The following is a 20321-nucleotide window of genomic DNA, read 5'->3' as shown; positions in this document are numbered from 1 at the left end:
TATTTCTATTCCACCTTGAGGGTGGGATAACTAATCTCGGGATGGTTAATCTTGGGATAATTAATCCCGGAATAACTTGTTTCTAACCAAATGATCCCTAAGGGATAGACAGAATCCATTAGTCTATAGGTCAGTCAAATAGCTACCACCGGATCCAAAGAATGATAGCCTCGAACAGTACACTAGTTCCATGCCCGGTGACAATAGTCTCATTACATGCACACAAGATACATAAAATAAACAAACGTGAGTAGCCCGGATCTGCCTTTGCAAGTCTCTCTGCATATTGAGAGCAGCATGCAGCAAAATTGAGCAATTGAGCAATGGATCTTAGAAGAATTCCCCCTTGAAGCACGACTCTTTCAGTTTCTCTGTTTGTATTTACCAAGTCATCATACGGGGGAACAACTTCTGATGCCCACCTTGGTAGTACGAAAAAACCCTGGTTTAAAGCTAAAGATGGTTGATACTTTGAAAGTTTGAAAGATACAACTTTAATCTGTCTTCATGGTAGAGGCAACCCTTTAGATACTTTGGTCTACTTCATAAATGAACCTAGCTCCCTTAATCCTTCCATAACAAATAGGTCAGGCTACTAACCATATGTACCCAACAACATCATCGTCCGACCCTTATTTGAATTGGTGGCAAAGGTCTGCCTATACTACCTAAACCTGCAGTTAAACACATACATTTGCATATAGAACCAAAAGACACAGACTAAGGCAATTCAACAACAGTTCAATTATACACAAAAGTCAACTATCAAATCAAGGTAGATAATCATTTGTTGTGTTTCACAACATTTAAGCACATTTTTATCAAATAGAATCTTATCAAGCTCAAATAGAGAGGAGAATGAATGTATTAATGTAATGTATATGCTATATATGCACCTGCTGCTCTGGATAACTAGCTAGGACCCATGGGGGCCTCGCAAGGTCCATATACCGGGTAGGCGTGCCTCCCTACTCCCAAAATACCTATAATAAAATTGGGCTGACTTGCCACTCAAGTCTATATAATATTTCGTAGGTGTGTCACTCTGTTCCATATGACATTGGGAAGGTGTGCCACTCAAATCCATATAGCATTGGGCAGGTGTGCCTCTTTGATCCGTATGAAATGCAATGCATGATGTGCAAACATGCAACTCCGATCCCATAAACAAGTACAATTCCAAGGAATTCATTTCTTATCATGAGTCAATTCAATTATCAATTCTAGGTTACCTCTTCCGAACTTCACAATCAATATGAACTCTCTTTTGACCTACAACTAACAAGAATCTCAGTTTTTCATCAATTATCATCATAACCCGACTCAAGTATTCAAGAGAGTAAAATCATCAACTAGCATGCTCAATAAGTCACTTTCAAACCAATTCATACAAATCATGCTAGCAAATCAGGGGAAGATAGTCCAATCAAGTAATTATTTATTTTAACCCTTCACATAACACTGGTCCCTGCATAGATTCTTGTCATTTTACCTATACAGGACCGCAAACCCCCATTTTCCCATTACTCCTCTATACAAGCAACTTCCACATAAACACTCCGAAAAAGAGTTAAAAAAAGCCTCAATTTGCCTTAAATATAGTTCAAATAGTCAAATAGTTGTTTTACCCTTCCGTAGAGCCTCTAAACAAGCCTACATATGAAAGACGAAACTATAGACATCCATATTGTTGTACTTCTATTTCGGGTCCAAAAAGTTTAACCCAAAAGTCAACCACGATCTTGAAAAGGCAAAGCTTAAATTTTATTTGAAAATCATGTTACATTTAACTTAAGAACTCAAATATGAAATGTCATTGAAAATGAAGCTAAAATTGACTTCCAAGCCATCAAAATACGATTTCATAAATTTAGCCCAAAACCCCTCAGTTTCCCCAATTAAAATCAAGGTTTTGAAGATGGAATCATAAGTAAAACATTAGGGAAGTGTAAATATAGGTTAAGAATCATGACTAAGGAAGAAATCTTGAAAATCACCTTTTGAATCTCCCAAAAATTAGTTCTCAAGCTTCAAAATTGAGGTTTGAAATAATAAAATGATCTTAAGGAAAAACACACTGATACTAATAGCGATGCAGAGATTTGGTCATAGGCACGACACAGGTGTGAAGAATCCTCTGCAACAGCGATGCAGAGATTTATTCGTATGCGCGATGTAGGTGCGAAGAATCCTTTGCAACGTCGGAGCTCACTTGGCATGCTGCTCATCGCAGGAGCGGGCTTGTCTTGTAGGAGCGAGAAAAGTTCGCAACTTTGGATCCGCCGGTGCAGATGAACCTCCACAAGAGCGAACAACCTTGAGCCTGTTACTTGTTACTCTTTGCCGAAGCGGAACTCTGCTGGCGCGGCTCCACTGGAGCGACCTCCTAATTGCAGGAGCGACTCCGTAGGCGCGGCTAGACACCAGCAAACCAATTGGAACCCAAAGAAATCCTCAAACTCGAAATTGACCCCCGAGATTCATTTGGAACCTGTGAACACAAACTATATATTCTACCCAACTAGAAAGGACATTCTAGAGTCAATGGAATCATCAAAACAATGAATAGAGATCGTCTTAATCAAATGTTAACCGAAATCAAACCTTAGCCTTAAACCTTTAACTTACCAACTAACTACTCAAAATTCGGCCGAACACTTGGGGACTGGAACCAAAGGTCCTACTAATTGAAAAATCACATTCTGGAGCTAATGGAACTGTTGAAATTCCATTTTGGCCTGTTATCTTCGAATGTTGACTTTGGTCAACCATGCCAGCTTTCAGGCCTTCAAAATGAAGAATTTGCATTACTCTCATCCAGCTACCTCGGGAACCATGCCAACCACATTTACGGATCATAAATACCATACAACAACAACAAGGGAAAATAAAATGGTCAAAATGCAGGGAAAACGAAAAACAACCGCGAAGGTTGTTACATCATCCACCACTAAAACACATGTTCATTCTTGAACATAAGTATAAGGAAGGTACCTGAACTGTTGAAAAACGGGGATATCTGTTCCGCATGTCCGACTTTGTCTCCCAAGTGGCCTCCTCACCAGGAGGATGCTTTCATTGATCCTTCGTTGAATCTATCTGTGTGGACCTCAACTTCCGAGTCTGCCTATCCAAAATGGATGCAAATCCACCGAATCCCATTGAATCTCATGTGAACCATTAGAATGATATTTCATCAACATTGTGACATGGAAAATTGGAAGTACAACTGAACGACCCAGAGGTACAGCCAACTCATAGGCCACCTCTCCAATGCAAGAATCTCAAATGAATTGATAAACCTCAGGCTAAGCTTGTCCGTCTTCCCAAATCTCATCACATGCTTCATGGGTTAGTGACACAAATAGACCAAATGTATCTCAGGGACTTTTATTTCCAACTATTAATGAGTTGCATGAATAGACCATTTTTGATAGTTCGATGACATAGTCTTTTCCCTTTGATTATAGTGATTGATGTTTCATCTTCAGTAATCCCAACGTGAAAATGCAAGAGGAGGAAGTTGGCTATGCTTGTTGATAGTTTTTGAAAATTATTTCTCACTTTGGACATAAAGTTCTGAGTGTGATCTCATCAATATTTTGATTTACAGTTATCTTGATCTTGTCAATCTTGGATTTACTGCTCTGGCTTGTTTCCGACTAAGTGTTCTTTCTCTTAGCATGTAGGTATGGTACAATGCGCGATAATGTCATCAACCTCAAGGTTTGTAATGTTGACACCGAAACTTGTATAGATGGGATAGCCAGATTTTAAATTTAGTTTCTCTTGCAGGTTGTTCTAGCTGATGGAGAAGTTATGAAGACTGCATCCCGTGCCAGGAAAAGTGCTGCTGGGTGCGTTTGCTTATATCAGTCTTGAAGTTTTGTAACTTGATCTCCTTTTTCTTTTCCTTCTGACAACTTGATCGTATTTTAGTATCCTAAATGAATTTTGAAAATAGGCAATTTGGTTCAGTATGATAACTGGAAGCACATGCCTCTTCTCTGTAATGATAATGCTGTTTGTTTTCATTGTTTGCCATTATTTCTCTTGGTAATCTATCAAATAAGAATTCCACGAATTTTGACGAGGAAGGTAGCTTCAAGGAGTTAGCCTCCAGTTAACTCAGATAGAGATGGAATTTGAACTCAATAAGTCGCAGATTATGAATTTTGAAAGTAGATTCACCAAAACTCTGCATGTAAGGAAGCGAGCTGTGCGTAAAAAAGGAGGTATTTGATGGCATTGAAAGCTAATAACATGGGAGCCAAATGTTGGAGATCTTCATCAGTTGCGAGGGGATGTGAAGAAGGGAGGGGGAGAAATTGAGCTTATTAAAGTTGTAAGATAATTTCATAAAATGCTAGTAGAATATTTTAAAGACAAAAATAATGATATCCCAACATGAAATCCTATTTTAAAGAAATTAATCCCAATATAAAAGCCTTCATAAGATAATACTCAGTTTAAGTATGCAAAAATTTACTTTTTATTTTATACGGGATAAAATGTGGAATAAGGAAATGTGCACTAGCAATGAGGGGATAAAAATATATAAAGACAAAAATGCCTTTCTAAAGTAAGTGGTTCGTGTATAACAATCCTTTTATTATTAATCATCGTATAATAATTCCTTCATTATTTATTGAAGGGGAGCCTTGGAGTAACTGGTAAAGTTGCCGCCACGTGATCAGGAGGTCACGAGTTCAAGTCTTGCAAACAGCCTTTGGCAAAAATGCAATAGACCCTTGTGGTTGGGCCCTTTCTCGAACCTTGTGCTGTCACGACCTAATTTCTTAGGTCATGATGGCACCTACTAAGCCCACCAGTAGGCAAGCCAAACCCGTAGTCCGGAACGGCTAGTAACGGACTACGAAACATATAAAGAAAGAATTGCGGAATAGATGAAATAAAGAAGCGATTACATAATAATCCTAAAACTTGGTGGTACCTATACAAGAGCTGCTAATAATACATGAGTACAAAGTGAAGTTCAACTGAATATAGTGATATGACTTATCTTCGAATACAACATAGAGACTAGTCTAATACATAGGAGAGAGATTAGGTAATACTCCGAATGTCAGGAGCTCACTCTAAGTCTCCGAACCATGGCTGCTCCGCACTACGCATAAACATCAACAACGATAACCTGTACTATGATCTGCAGGCCGCAGAAGTGTAGTGTGAGTACCAAACGAATGGTACTCAGTAGACAACTGCCAAGTAGACAACTGCCAACTGAGCTCCAAAGATAAAACAGATATATATAACATATAAATAGAATGGAAACTACATCCAAGTGTCCAGTAATTATATAACAAGCCAATGAGATAATAAGAATAACCTATCCTATTCATGTCCAAGAGACTAACATAATAAGGCTAAGACGGTATCAAGGATGAACTATCCTATTCCAGCCATACTCCGAAATCTCAACACTATACCATATATCCCTGGGCAATATACGAATAAAGGACGAAAGAAGATTATATAGCAATATACAAGGCCAAGGATTGAATATGCAATATGAACAAATGAAGAAGAAATATACGGTAGTACCATAGCTACCTATAGCTAGATATACATATATATATAGATGTAAGGTCCACTCGAAGCACAACCTAGATCATCATATCTTCATTTCAAGGCCTCAATATAATTCTATCAGTATTTAGTACTAAAATGCTCAGGGTTTCTAATCTATATATCTCATCATGAATTAATCATGCATAATAATGAAATCGTAAGATAGAAAAGGCCAGAATCGTACCTCGATCTCTATACTGAATCAATTACCAATCTGTCATAAGCTAGACATAACAATGATCATATCAAGCATAATAACAATATTAACTAACACAAGTAACCGGCTATTCCGGACAACCAAACACCCAGCCGAGCCTATGCGTGCCCCCATTGCCCCAAGCTCGGAAGGTTCAATTAGTGTGCAACAATACAAGGCATAGTCATCACCTATATTTATGCAGCCGTCCCATACCAGCTGATAGACATTGGCGCATAGTGGTGATAGGCGATGCGCATGCAAGAACAAATGCAAGGTACACAATCAATATCACAACCTCATCATCATAACCATCTCCATCATAACTGTCATCATCATGATCATCATAATCATCATAATCAACCTCCGGCCTTGCCGGGTATCAGTATCATCGTCATCATAATCAACTTCTGGCCTTGTCGGGTATCAATATCATCTTCATAACATATTCCGGCCTTGCCAGGTATCGTCACTTCATCATAATATCCTCTGGCCTTGTCGGACATCATCACATCATCATGATATCCAAATCAATGTCAATTATAGTGAGCGAGCCCCACGAATGCTAAAGTAAAGTACAAGCCCCACGAAGGCTAAAGTAAAGAACAAGCTCCACGAGGGCCAAAGTAAATAATCATGAAAAGAGAAGCAAGGTAGATTATATTTCCATAATTCATCGCTCATCATTAATATCACACCATTAACAAGTATCTATGTAATAGGTGCACGAACTCAAGCCGTGGTTAAAAGAGTGTAAGTCTGTATGTTGGTTGGCCGGAGTGAACTTCAGGACTAAATCTCTATACCAGTGTAGAAAGAGTCGGAATATCTCATGACCGAAGTAAATAGTAGTACCAAATCATGGACTGGAATATATCTCGGTCAAATCTTTAAATCATCATTATTAACCTCTTTTATACATGTATATTATTCATTAAGTTAGGCAGTTATTGTGAAGAAATCTATTTCAAGGTAGAAAGTGGACTTTAGCTCTTAGTCAGTGACAACAATAATAAGATTATAATCTAATTGGAATCGTATCAATCATCGATGCAACAATCATGTACCGAATCTATGCATGCCATCACCAATATTCAAACATTGAAATCATAAGCATCATACCGCATCTTTCTCCGTTCCATACCAGAGAGGTGTGTATAAACATTTATATATTCATAAACTACAACCGTATCATTTACAAGGGTAATTACTTCCCGAATATCCAACCAATATCATAACACGACCTTTGGCTTAATAATGTGTCCGGAATAATCATAACATTATAATTATGACCTTAGGTCCACATACGTATCTGAATCTCATATCAATAATCATGTATATATAAATTATATCCTCACTATAGGCCATAGCCTATTCACGAGGCGTAACATCTCTATAAGTTATGAAGCATATCTATAAACATCTCAATATAGGAGGCATCTCATTTCTTGGAGGCATAATGCACCAATAAGCATAACTCGTAACTACGAGGCATATCACATCCATGACGCATTTCGTATCTATAGGTCATGTATCATGACTATGATGAATATCATCTCTATAGACCAATTATCATATCTAAGAAGAAATAGCATCTCTAATGGCCCAATATCATTTCTATAAGAAATATTATGGCCATAAGCCATTAGTCATTATCCAGGGGAAAACTCCATCACTATTCGTCAAACCACCAAGTAACCTTACACTAAGGTTTACTAATCTCAACTACGCCTAACATCCGTAAATAAGTCCACAAAGGCTCACACAAGTCTTGGCCTAAGGTGGGCCGGACGATCTCACTTCTAATCCTCAATTTTCATATTTAGGCAACTTAGTCCCAAACTAGACTAAGATATTCTAGTTCAACTTCTAGATGTCAAGTAAGCCACAACCAATCCTAAGGTAGGAACTTCGTCTAGGAACAAGGGCATTTAAGTCAATTCTACTCAAATCACGGTTTCAAGATCACTAGACTAGTCTAACTAAGGTTAATCATACTAACCATGATTCCAACATATAAACCACATCCTAAACCTAGCATTATATCATATCCATGCTACAATTTAGTCCAATCTAGGGAGAAGGCAATAGGATTCTAAAAGTGTCTTAAACATACCACCTTATAGATCCGAAATCCTCATCTAATCCGCAACCATCAATAATCAAGACTAAGTTATTTTACTCATAATCAAGCCCAACATCCACTTTCATATGCTATATATAACACACATCATCTTCGAAGAAGAGTAGGTAGAAGCCTACCTCAAGATCGAATGCCCTATACACCATCTTTACTGCACCATGGCCAAGCAGCTCCTCGCATCGTCGAAACATCCCAGATGGATCAACCTCAACAAATAATTCATTTTGTTGATCAGTTGCTTCAGGATGTGCAGTTGGCATACTGAGTTCGATATGGCAATTGATGGGAAAAGAGGGAGGTATAAGCATTAAATGTCAAAGCCAATCTGTCACTGAAAAATTGTCGAAAATTGATATTTAAAAATATATAGGTCATCTCGAAATTAAGAGACAAGTAGATCTTGAACAAGAAAGTCATCAAAAAATTGGTCGGAATAGATGACACACTGGCGCATGGTCAGATCTCGCCAGAGGTGGTGATTTCCTGTGCGGCACGTAGGAGGTCAATTCACATTAGGTTGGTTGGGATTTGGTCGGAGGGAGACACTATACCTCCTAGTGGTGTTGGTTTTCGCACAACACCAACGAAAAGTGAAACTACGTAAATCAGATCGGAGGAGTCACCGAAAAGGCGCTCGGAACTGCACAAATCAGATCTGAGGATTCACCGGAAAGACTAGCGGTATGAGAAAGTACCAGAAAGAAGCACGGTAACATCTTTCTTTGTCTTGAATACTTCTCAAATCAGTCCTTCTCACCATCATTGTTTTTCATGCATATATTATTGGCCCAACTTTTGCTGGCATAGTCATTGGCCAGACGGGCGGCTATATGTGTTATAAACGCCCGTCGACTGTGGAAGCATTTTTTGATTCTCTATCAAGATTGTAGAGACTCTGATACCATGTAAAGAAATGGATTTTGGGTCTAACTCAACCCCAAAAGATAGCTTATGACGGGATTATTGCCAAGTCCAAATAAGGAGACCAATTGCCATCCCGTAAAGAAATGGATCTTCTGAGGGGAGGGTTGCCCAAGCCCATATAAGGAGACCAATTGCCCATCCTTTTTTCGATGTGGGGCTCTTAACACTCTCCCGCACACCCAGACCTCGTTAATTGGAGCGTGGACAATATGATGTGGGACTCTGACTCTGGTATCATTTGAGAAATATAGGTAAAAGATATTGAATTCTATATCTACATTATTACACTGAGACCCTATTTATAGATGCTGCATTCCAATCCTTTCCAAGTAGGACACTATGTTACAATCCTTTTCCAAGTAGGATTCTATATATTATTCCTATTCCTACTACTATTGTAACTGTAGAACTTTATTAGCAATATTGGGTTTGATGTGGAAGATGGGAGAAAGATTGTTTTTTGGAATGATAACTGAGTTGGACATGCTGCAGTAAAGTAACTGTTTCCGATTTTACACAAACTCACTTCTTTTTGGAATCTACCTTGATTACCAATAGAGGTTAACATAAATGGAATTTCAATTTCAAAAGGCATTTGAATGATGGGAATTGGATAGATTGTTAATTTTTGGTAGTCGTAGAACCATTCGAAGGGTTTTTACAGAGTCCACATAATCTAATCTGGAAATCTCACAACAAGGGTTGCTTCACAGTGATCTGGTGGTATTTATTTTTGAAGTGGGGTCGCCAGCAAGGGAACTTTTGGCCTTGCGGGCAAATCCAGAGAACATATGCTCCTTGTAAGGTGGCATGCTTCGCTCAGTTGGTAGTTCTAAAGGGTCGCTTAACACACGAGAACTTCAAGAAAGAGGATTTTAGTTATGACCCAAGTGTTGTATGGTGAACCTTCTCTACTAAAAACAAGTGTTATGTGGTGAAAACTCAAAGGCTGCTAATCATCTATTTTTTGCATTGCCATAGTACTGGTCAGTTATGGCAGTTATTTCTCAACATGATGGCAGTCCAATGGACGATGCCAAGTGATACTTGAAAGTTATTGAGGTGCTGGAACATCAATAGAAAGAATATCAGGCCAAAGAAATTGTCTATTCCCGCATTTATGTGGTAGACACAGTTTCGAGGTAGAAGTGCTAGATGCTTTAAAGACAAAAAGCAACTCTTTTCAGAATGTCAAAATGAACTGTTTAGTTTCGTTGTATTTTTTATGTTAACAGAACTTTGGCAATAATGCTAAAACAGTGATACATCTTTGATCTTATTTACAAAAACAGGAAGTGATGTACTTTTGGTTTTGATATGTACAATTTATTAATGATGACTTATCATTTCTCCAAAAAAAAAAAAAAAATTATTCTGCAACAACATCTAATGTAAACTACACAGGTTTTTCTGTTATCATACTTCTATTATTTGTTCATATATTCTCCGTTCTTCATTCTGAAGAAATGTGATGACTATCAGTATGCACAAATGTTTCTGGAATGATCATTTGAATGTTTCTTGCCTTAAAAATTTGTGATTATTTGCTTTCTCAGTTACACAATACAATTCTTTATTTTAGTTTTGATAGCAGTTTCCAATTTTGTGTATGAAGAAATTGTCCACGTAGCATTTGTTAAAAGTGGTGAAGCTGCCTGTTGCAGATACGATTTGACGCGGCTGATGATTGGAAGTGAAGGCACTTTGGGTGTTATAACTGGAATTACCTTGCGCTTGCAGAAACTTCCACAATCATCAGTGGTATTTTACTGTTTTTCCTTTTCCTTGATAGACATGCTTAAGTGTGAGTTCTACTCTACAGCGTAACATTCAACTTGGTAATTTATTTCATGTGCTTGGGAATATCTACTTACATTCTAACCTTCTACCATCGGAAGCTCATAATCAGTTTACATTGAAAAAGAATGTAAAGAATGTTGATCTTGGTCTTCTTAACAAATAGGAAATGTGAAACATGAAATCTTCTCATTCATGATAATTATATCTTGTTACTGATAAAAAGGAGACGTTTGACACGTTAATATTATCACATGGCTATGTCTAGTGAAACTGATGCAAGGATTTCTATTGCTATATAACTAAACCTCTTTCTGAAAGTATATTTGCTAATTCTCCATGTGATTTATTCTGTAAATGAGTAAATCCAGTCCTCAAATTGTAGAGGAAGGGAAAAAATGGGTCCATTACTATCCAATCTCATATCTCAAAGTAAAACTTAATTTTTCCCCATCCGGAGGCAACATGAAATTTGTGACAGGTTGTGAATTAGGATCTATTGAACTTTGCAACAACAACATACCCAGTGTAATCCCACACGTATGGTCTAGGGAGGCTGGTGTGTAAAAGATACCCAGTGTAATCCCACAAGTATGGTCTAGGGAGGGTGGTGTGTACTCAACATTTCCCTACCTTTGTGAAGGTAGTGAGGCTGTTTCATGTAGACCGTCGACTCAAGTAAAGCGTATAAATACGAGTATGGAAAGGAAATGCAGTATGAAAGAAGCTAAGCTAAAAGTAAAGGAGGAGAGAACAATAGAAACAACAAATAATACGGTAACGGAAGCAAAGGAAACAATAACTAATAATAAAATTGAATAATAATAGCAATACTGATAACGGAAATTGGACGACCCTCAACTACCTACTTACTCTAATCCTCGACCTCCATATTTCCTATTTAGGATCATGTCCTCGGTAAGTTGTAGTGTGCCATGTCCTGTCTTATCACTCATCCCCAATACTTCTTTGGTCTAGCTCTACATCTTCTCATACCCACTGTGAGAAATATAGGAGAAAAATATTGTTGAATTGCTTTCTCTCTTATTTAGAGACAATACATTAGACTCCTTTTCCAACTAGGACACTGACATTACAATCCTTTTCCAAGTAGGATTCTATATAATATTCCTATACCTACTTATATTCTAACACTCCCACTTACGCTGGTGCATACAAGTCATATGTTTTGAGCTTGTTACAAATGTAATTAATACGAGGACCAGTGAGGGACTTGGTGAAAATATTTGTAAGTTGATCACTCGATTTTACAAATTTTGTAACAATATCTCTGGAAAGTAACTTCTCTCTCATAAAATACTTGATTGGATGCGATATCAAGAGCCACTTGGTTATCACACACAAATTCCATTTCACCGATTTCTCTAAATTTTAACTCTCTACAACTGTTTAATCCAAATTACCTCACAATTGGCTACCGCCATTGCTCGATATTCTGCTTCTATGCTAGATCTAGCAACCATACTCTGTTTCTTACTCTTCGAGGACACCAAATTACCTCATACTAAAACATAATATCCGGATGTATAGCGTCTATCACAAGGTGAGCGTATGCATATCCAACGATCTGCTCTTGACCTCGATCCTGGAAGAGTAGACCTTTACCTGGAGCTGACTTAATATATATCGCACAATGCGAACAACCGCATCCGAAGGACTATCACAGGGAGAATCCTTAAACTGACTCACAACACTTACAGGATAGAAAATGTCAGGTCTGGTCACCAAGATAATTCAACTTACCAACTAGACACCTACATCTTCTAGGATCATTGAGTGGCTCCCCCTGTCCTGGCAAGAGTTCAGTATTAAGATCCATAGAAGTATCAATAGGTTTACATCCCATCATTACAGTCTCCTCGAGAATGTCAAAGGCACACTTGCATTGCGAATAACAATGCCTGATCTAGACTGATCAACTTCAATACCTAAAAAGTAATCTAGTCTTCTGAGGTCTTTTGTTTGGAAATGCTGAAAGAGGTGTTGCTTCAAACTAATGATACCATCTTGATCATTGCTGGTAATAACAATATATCAACGTAAACCACCAAATAAATTCATAGATTTGGAGTAGAATGTCGATAGAATACAAAGTGATCCTCACTACTAATCATGCCAAACTTCTGAATTACTTAAACTTCCCAACCCAGGCTTGAGGAGATTGTTTTAGACCATAAAGTGACTGACGCAATCGACACACCATACTAGACTCCCTTTGAGCAACAAAACCAAGTGGTTGCGCCATGTAAACTTCCTCCTCGAGGTCACCATGGAGAAAATCATTCTTAATATCCAACTGAAAAAGAGGCCAGTGTCGAACAACCATGGACAGCAAAATATGAACAAATGCTATTTAGCCATGGGAGAGAAAGTATCACTATAATCAAGCCCAAATATCTGAGTGTACCCTTTGGCAACAAGGCGAGCCTTAAGTCGATCAATTTGTCCGTCTGAACCAACTTTCACTAAATAAACCCAGTGACAACCAATAGTTGATTTATTTGAAGGGAGAGGAACAAGCTTCCAAGTACCACTCGTATGTAAAGCAGACATCTCATCAATCATAGCCTGTCGCTATCCTGCATGAGAAAGTACTTTTTTTGTGGACTTAGGGATGGAGACAGAGGACAAGGATGATATAAAGGCACAATGAGGTGATGATAGATGATTACTTAAAAGGGTATAATGAGGGTTAGTATTACAAGTGACCGTATACCTTTTCGAAGTGCAATTAGAGGATATAAGTTTGTAGTAGGTGCAGAGTCAGGTGCAGGATGGAATCATCTGAGCCTGATGCTATACGTGGACGACGATGATAAGTCATGAGTAGTGACACTGTAGATGGAGTTATAGAAGGTATCGTAGATTCCTCAAAAGTCGGTATAGGTAAGACTGGTGGCACTATGTATGGAGATATAGAAGTAATAGGATCCTCAAAAGTCGATATAGGTAAGACCTCAGACATGTTAGGATGATTAGGATTAGAAGATGTAAAGTAAGGTTGAGACTCAAAGAATGTGATATCAGCCGACATAATGTACCAGTGAAGGTCAGCTGAGTAGCAACGCTTGAGAATAACCAAAAAAGACAATTTGGGAGCACGGGGGGTTAATTTATCTTTACATGGGTGAAGTTATGAACAAAAATGTACTCCCAAAGACACGCAGGGGAAGAGAGTAGAGAGGTGATTGAGGAAACAATACTGAATAAGGAATTTGTTTTTGAATGGAAGATGAGGGCATCCGATTAATTAAATAGCAAGAGGTGATACTTCATCACCCCAGAAACGCAGGGGAACATGGGATTGAATTAGAAGAGTGCGAGCAGTCTCTATGAGGAGCCTATTCTTCCTCTCTGCTATTCCATTCCGTTGAGGGGTATAGGGGCAAGAAGTCTGATGAATAATTCCTTGATGAGTTATAAATTGTTGAAATTGGGAGGACATATATTCTAAGGCGTTATCACTTCGAAAGGTACGAATAGAGACACAAAATTGGTTTTGTATTCTGTACAATAACTTTTGAATATGGGAAATAATTCAGAGCGATCTTTCATTAAGAAAATCCAAATACATCTTGAATAATCAACAATGAAGCTTACAAAATAACGAAGCCCTGAGGTTGAACTGATTCTATTAGGACCCCAAATATCAAGTGAACTAAGGAAAAACAGACTCAGCACGATTCTCACTACTACATTGAAAGGTAGTTCGAGTGTGTTTCCCAAGTTGGCATGACTTACAATCTAATGTGGATAGGTTAGACAAACTAGGCACCATTTTTTGTAACTTGAACAAACTAGGATGTCCTAAACGTTTGTGAATTACGTCTGGAGAATGTGTAATTGGACATGCTATGGAGTAGTTAGGAGAGGTAAGGTAGTAAATGCCTTGTGATTCATATCCTACACCAATTATTTGTCTCGTATTACATTCGAACATGCATGATAAAAGAGTCCTCAAGGAATAATATGCCACAATTTAAGGCACAAGTCAAACGATTGGCCGATGTAAGATTTAAAGGACAACCAAGACATAAAGAACAAAATTTAAAGTGATAGAGGATTGGGGATGAGCTTGTCCAACTCCTTCTGCTTTGATTTGGTTACCAATGGCTAAAGTGATAGTTGGAAGAGACTGTGAATAAACAATATTTGATAGAAGTGATTATCACCAAAAATATGATCAGAAGCACTAGAGTCCACAACCTCTAATCCAAAGGTAGGATATTGTGCAATTGAGGCTACTGGTAGAGATATCTGCTTACTTGCTCGACACTGAAGCTACTCATTATATTCCTTTTCTGGTAAATACACCCATTGATTACCAGTGGTGTTAGACCGAGCAACACGAGTATTTTTAGGTGAGCAACCATACAAAGAATATCATATTTCACGAGGATATCCAAGCCTATTATAATAAGTACACTTAGGTCGAGAATGACATGTCACAAGTGTGTCCAAGCCTTTTACAATAACTACACCTACATCAAAATCTTCCAAAACGACCTCCCCTTTGTTGATTCTTCATGGATTGTGACGTTTGATTTTTTGATCTCCTCATTAAGGGTTCAAACTTAAACATAGGGCTAAAATGAGCAAAAAATGTTGCTAGAATTTGGGAAAAAAGTGTTCAGTTGTTGGAATCTAAAATACAGTGCTCTGTCGCTGAAAAATTAGAATTGATTGCCATAACTTGATCAGGATCAAGAAATAACTACATGGGCAGCCTCGGATTGAAGAGGCGACACTACTGGAAAGAGAACCCCTCGGAAATAGTGGCCGAAACCTGCTCACTCGTCGATGCATGGATCTGACGCGCTCGTTGGAGATCTGCTTCTAGTGGCGCGTGCAGTACTCGTTTCCGGCAAATTTGATTGGGGTTTTGTCGCCAGAAAGTTCCAAACCTTGTTATGGGCTGGTTTTCGAAAAATAAAGAACTGATTGTCAAGGTTATCGAAAAATTTGCACAGTGTCGGTTGATTTTGTTGGGATGATGCACAACGATACTTTTCTCACCAATACTCTGATACCATGTGAGAAATATAGAAGGAAAATATTATTAAATTATTGTCTCTAAATTATTACATTGAGATCTTATTTATAGACGGTACATTAGACTCCTTTTCCAACTAGAACACTGATATTACAATCCATTTCCTAGTAGGATTCTATATAATATTCCCATTCCTATTCATATTCTAACACCCACCATAACTAACCTCTCATACCTCTTCAGTGGAGCATATGTTCACCTCCTTATAACGTGCCCGAATCTCAGCCTCAATTCACTCATTTTGTCCACCTAAGAGGCTACTCTCACCTTGTCCCAAATTATTTTGGTTCCTAATTCTATCTCTCATAGTATGATCATACATCCATCTCAACATCCTTATTTTCGCTTCTTTTATCTGTTGGACGTGCGAGTTCTTGACATGCCAACACTCCACCCCATACAACATAGATTGTTTAAGAACCACATGATAAAACTTACCTTAGGTGTAGGTCGCATATTTGTGCATCTCCTCGTCAATATCCCTATTCCTTGGATTACCAACCCAAGATAGTTGAAACTTACTTTCTCGGAGATGACCTGCATGTCAATCCGCACTTTCATATCTGCCACATGAGTTACGTCAGTGAATTTGCACTCCAAGTACTCTATCTTAGTCTTGCTCAACCTGAACCCTTTGGACTCTAAGTTTGTTTCTAAACCTTTAGCCAATCATTGACTCCATTGCATGTCTCGTCAATCAATACTATATCATCTTGAATAGCATACACCATGACACCTCTCTTTGGTGATGTCGTATCAGTTCATTCATCACCAAGGTAAAAAAAAATAGGCTAAAAGAGTGCAACCCCATCCGAACTTTAATAATGTGGCTTAACAACTTGATACTCCTATAGTTGTTGCAATTTTGAATATCAGCCTTGTTGTTCAAATGAGATTATTGTACTCGACCTCTATTCTTTATGCATATCCTAAAAATAATGTTAAACAATTCAGTAAGACACCCCATACTCGTTTTACATGCACTCTTCCAAAATTCCACTAGGATCTCGTCTGTCCTAGTCACCCTCCCCCTTTTCATCTGACAATGACCTCCTTAAACTATATACCCCAACAACACCCAAATTCTCAACGACTTGCGGAGTGCTCTAAATCGCTTAGTATAATGTTCATGTGCCCCTTCTCATTTAATATTTTATGAAAGTATGTTCTCCATTTTTGTCCAATGTGTGCCTCTTCCACCAATGCATTGTTTTCCTCGTCCTTGATGCATTTCACTTGGTTCAGGTCTTGGATCCTCTTCTTGCCTTGGTGTGCCTATACTACTTTTTATCCATGCCTTTGTCCTGTAGTTCTTCGTGCAAGGTTCCAATGTTATTGATTAAGCCGCTGCAACTGATAACTTAGCTTTCTTCTTTCCCGCCTTATGTCTCTCACGATTTGCCCTTTTTTCTTCCGTATTTTGCTCTCAACAAACTCGATGTAAGATGCTTTCTTGGCTTTCCCTTTTCCTTAGACCACTCCATTCCACCACCAATCCCTTTGATTTCCGCTAGCGTTACCCTTTGAGACCCTAACACCTTTCTAGCTACTTTCTTATGCAATTAGTTGTCATATCCCATATATTGTCTGCATCCCTACTACTTCCCAAGGGCCCATTTCCATTAACTTCTCCCTTATTCTTGAGCTCCGACAGTAGTAAGCCAGACCATTTGGTCGTCGGAAAGTTATGTAAAACACTCTTTTTCCTCTTTCTCTTAATCTCTAAATCCGTTACCAAGAGGTTATGTTGAGCCGTAAGATACTCACTCTAGATAACCCTACAGTCCTTACTTGGACTTTTATCACACTTTCTAGAGAAAAGACATCTTTTCCCCCTGAACTTGTCCTTCCTACTCACTTTAGTGCTTAAACTTAACTTTCGTTTATTTACCCTCCTTACACTTTAAATTGTATTATTTTCACCCCTCAAGCCAACGTGGAATTTTTTGAAATAAAAAAGAAAAAAAAGCACATTTTTTATTTAAAAACAGATATGGCCCCACTTTATATATATATATATATATCAATATTAATAAATTTTTTTATAAAAACCCATCTTCTTCATGCCCCCCACCCTCATTTCCCATCTTCTTCTTCTACCCCCACCCCACCATAATTTTTTCTCTCCAAACCCGCCACCACCAGCCCCTCTCTTCCTTCAACCATCACTTTCACCACCACCACTACCAGCCCCACCCCCTCCCCAACAAACCCCCAATTTCTTTTCGTTCAATTACCAAATTTTTCACCCCACCTTCAATTTCTCCTTCTTAAACCCACTTAAGATCATTAGAAAAGAATTGAAATTGAATTTCTGAAAGTAATAGTTATCTTCATGAATTCGAAAATTTGAAATAAAATTGAAATTGAAGAAAAGTTATTAGCGGTGGTGTTAATGGTGGTGGTGGTGTTAATGGCGTGCGTATATTCTTTTGTGGATTTATTTTAATTGTTTTCCGGTGAGTTTTGCTGGAATATGTCGGAATGAAGAGTTTTGAATTGGGACGTGGTAATGCTATTGCATTGTTGTTTCTTGAATTAGTGGTTTGATGAAGGAATAATTGGTATTTTTTTTTTTTGCTTAATGGACAACAACAATGACTATAGGTAATATGTTTTTAGTTTGAAAAAGCTAGAAAATGGAGGAGAGGGGAAAGGTGGAGTGGTTTAAAGAAGATAGAAAGGGGGTGTTGCAGGGTAGGGGCGGGGTAGGTGAAGGGGTTGTGAAGAAGAAAGAAAATGGGAGGGGAGGGGAGCTGCGTTGCAGGGTAGGGGGCGGGGTGGGCGGGGGGAGTGAAGAAGAAAGAAAATGGGGGTGGGGGGTGCCTTTTTTATCGTATATATATATATATAAATAAAATAGTAAATATATGTTTTTTTTTTTTTTTAAAATATATGAAAATAATGTGTGGGGGATTAGTTTTTTTTTTTGAAAAATCGAACTACTTACGTGGCAATGATGTGGCAGTGACGTGGCGTTGATGTGTAGGCGAGTGTAACACACTCTCCGTTGTGAGAGTGGTATTCAGTTTTGAGGGGTTAAAATAATACAATTTAAAGATGTTAAGGAGGGTAAATAAACGGAAGTTAAGTTTAAGTGCTAAAGTAAGTTGGGTGGACAAGTTCGGGGGGGAAAAATGTCTTTTCTCCATTTTCTAATGAGTAAGTAATCTAGTTCGGTCTTAGTCACTGTATTAGGGAAGGTCACCAAGTAATGCTCCTTTGCAAATTAAAGAATAACTCTTCCTTTGTTTGTACCTCCAAATCCAAACCCCCATAAGCAGGCCATTAGAATCTCCTCATATGAACAACTTCTTGGTTTGCAGGATAACCCTCGCTACACCGTCCAAATCCTCTCAAAATCGCTTTTTAACCTCCTCATTGAGTCCCTCTTGTAGTATGTATGCACTAATAATGTTCGAGGTAAGTCCTCCAATGACTAGCTTAATTATCATTATCTATGTCATTCACCCTCCTAACCTTTGTCCCAACTCCCTGAGATCTTTGTCTACTAAAATATCTAGTTCATTCATATTCTTCGAGCCTCGAGTACCATAATTTGCACCCCTCTGTATTTCGTGCCTTAGTTCCTACTCATTTGGTGACACAAGCTATATTGATCTTCTTCTTCTTGTGAATCTTCACCAACTCTATTGACTTCCCTATCAATGTCCCTATGTCCTAAGACCCAATTGTATGATGGCTTATACATGATCAATGGAACTCGAGACTCTGTTTAGGCCTATTTGGGATGAAATAAGGATGTTAATCTAGAATTAATACAGTGGCATAGACAGTTGGCCCACTCATCAGTTTTCGTTTTACAGAAATTATATCCTAATTTTTTTTCTAGAACTGAGTTTGAATCTCTATTTTGTGATGCTTGTGAATATGCCAAGCATAGAAAAACTCTTTATCTTTTGATTAATAATAAAAGTAAAATTCCCTTTTCGACTATTCATTCTGACGTATAGGGTCCTTCTCAAACACTTTCTTTGTGTGATAGTCGACGGTTTGTTACTTTTATTGATTGTTGCACTAGGATGACATGGGTGTATTTTTTAAAGCCCAAAAGTGAAGTTTTCTCATGTTTTCAGTCAAAAAAAAAATAAAGAAAAGGGCAACCCAGTGCACTAAAACTTTTGTTATGCGCAGGGTCTGGGGAAGGGCCCCACCACAAAGGTGTATTGTATGCAACCTTACCTTGCATTTCTGCCAGAGGCTTTTTCCAAGGCTTGAACCCGTGGCCTCTTGGTCACATGGAAGCAACTTTAAACGATTCGTACATAGTTTGAAGCTAAGATAAACGATTCGTACATAGTTTGAAGCTAAGATAACGATCTTTAGAACTGACAATGGCACATAATAGATGGATAAGCTTTGGAAGCTTATTTGGAGTCTTATGGGATAATCCATCAAACTAGTTGTCCTTATAGTAGTGCACAAAATGGGGTTGTCGAAAGAAAAAATCGATACTTGTTAGTAGTGGAAAAATCCCTTCTATTTACCATGCATTTACCAAAACATATTTGGGGGATGCCACTCCAACAGCTGCTTATCTTATCAATAGAATGCCTCTTAAAACCCTTGTTTTC

At 38.2% G+C, this 20321-nt stretch overlaps 1 protein-coding gene across 8 annotated transcripts in view; it reads left to right on the top strand.

Moving 5' to 3' along the window:
• LOC107856235 (D-lactate dehydrogenase [cytochrome], mitochondrial) overlaps positions 1 to 20321 on the top strand; it is a 75372-nt gene that overhangs the window by 20943 nt on the left and 34108 nt on the right. For all 8 annotated transcript variants that reach the window (XR_007046730.1, XR_007046729.1, XM_047398859.1 and 5 more), the window contains 3 exons: positions 3690 to 3726; positions 3796 to 3857; positions 10520 to 10616. Coding sequence is in view for 6 of the 8 variants with exons in the window: in XM_047398859.1 (XP_047254815.1) it covers positions 3690 to 3726; positions 3796 to 3857; positions 10520 to 10616 (196 nt within the window). In the remaining 2 variants the exon portion in view is untranslated. The remainder of the gene's footprint in view (positions 1 to 3689; positions 3727 to 3795; positions 3858 to 10519; positions 10617 to 20321) is intronic.

The sequence above is a fragment of the Capsicum annuum genome, chromosome 11 (genome assembly GCF_002878395.1).
Source record: "Capsicum annuum cultivar UCD-10X-F1 chromosome 11, UCD10Xv1.1, whole genome shotgun sequence".
NCBI lineage: Eukaryota > Viridiplantae > Streptophyta > Magnoliopsida > Solanales > Solanaceae > Capsicum > Capsicum annuum.
The sequence above is the reverse complement of the archived record's forward strand: the minus strand, read 5'-3'. Positions and strand labels throughout refer to the sequence as shown.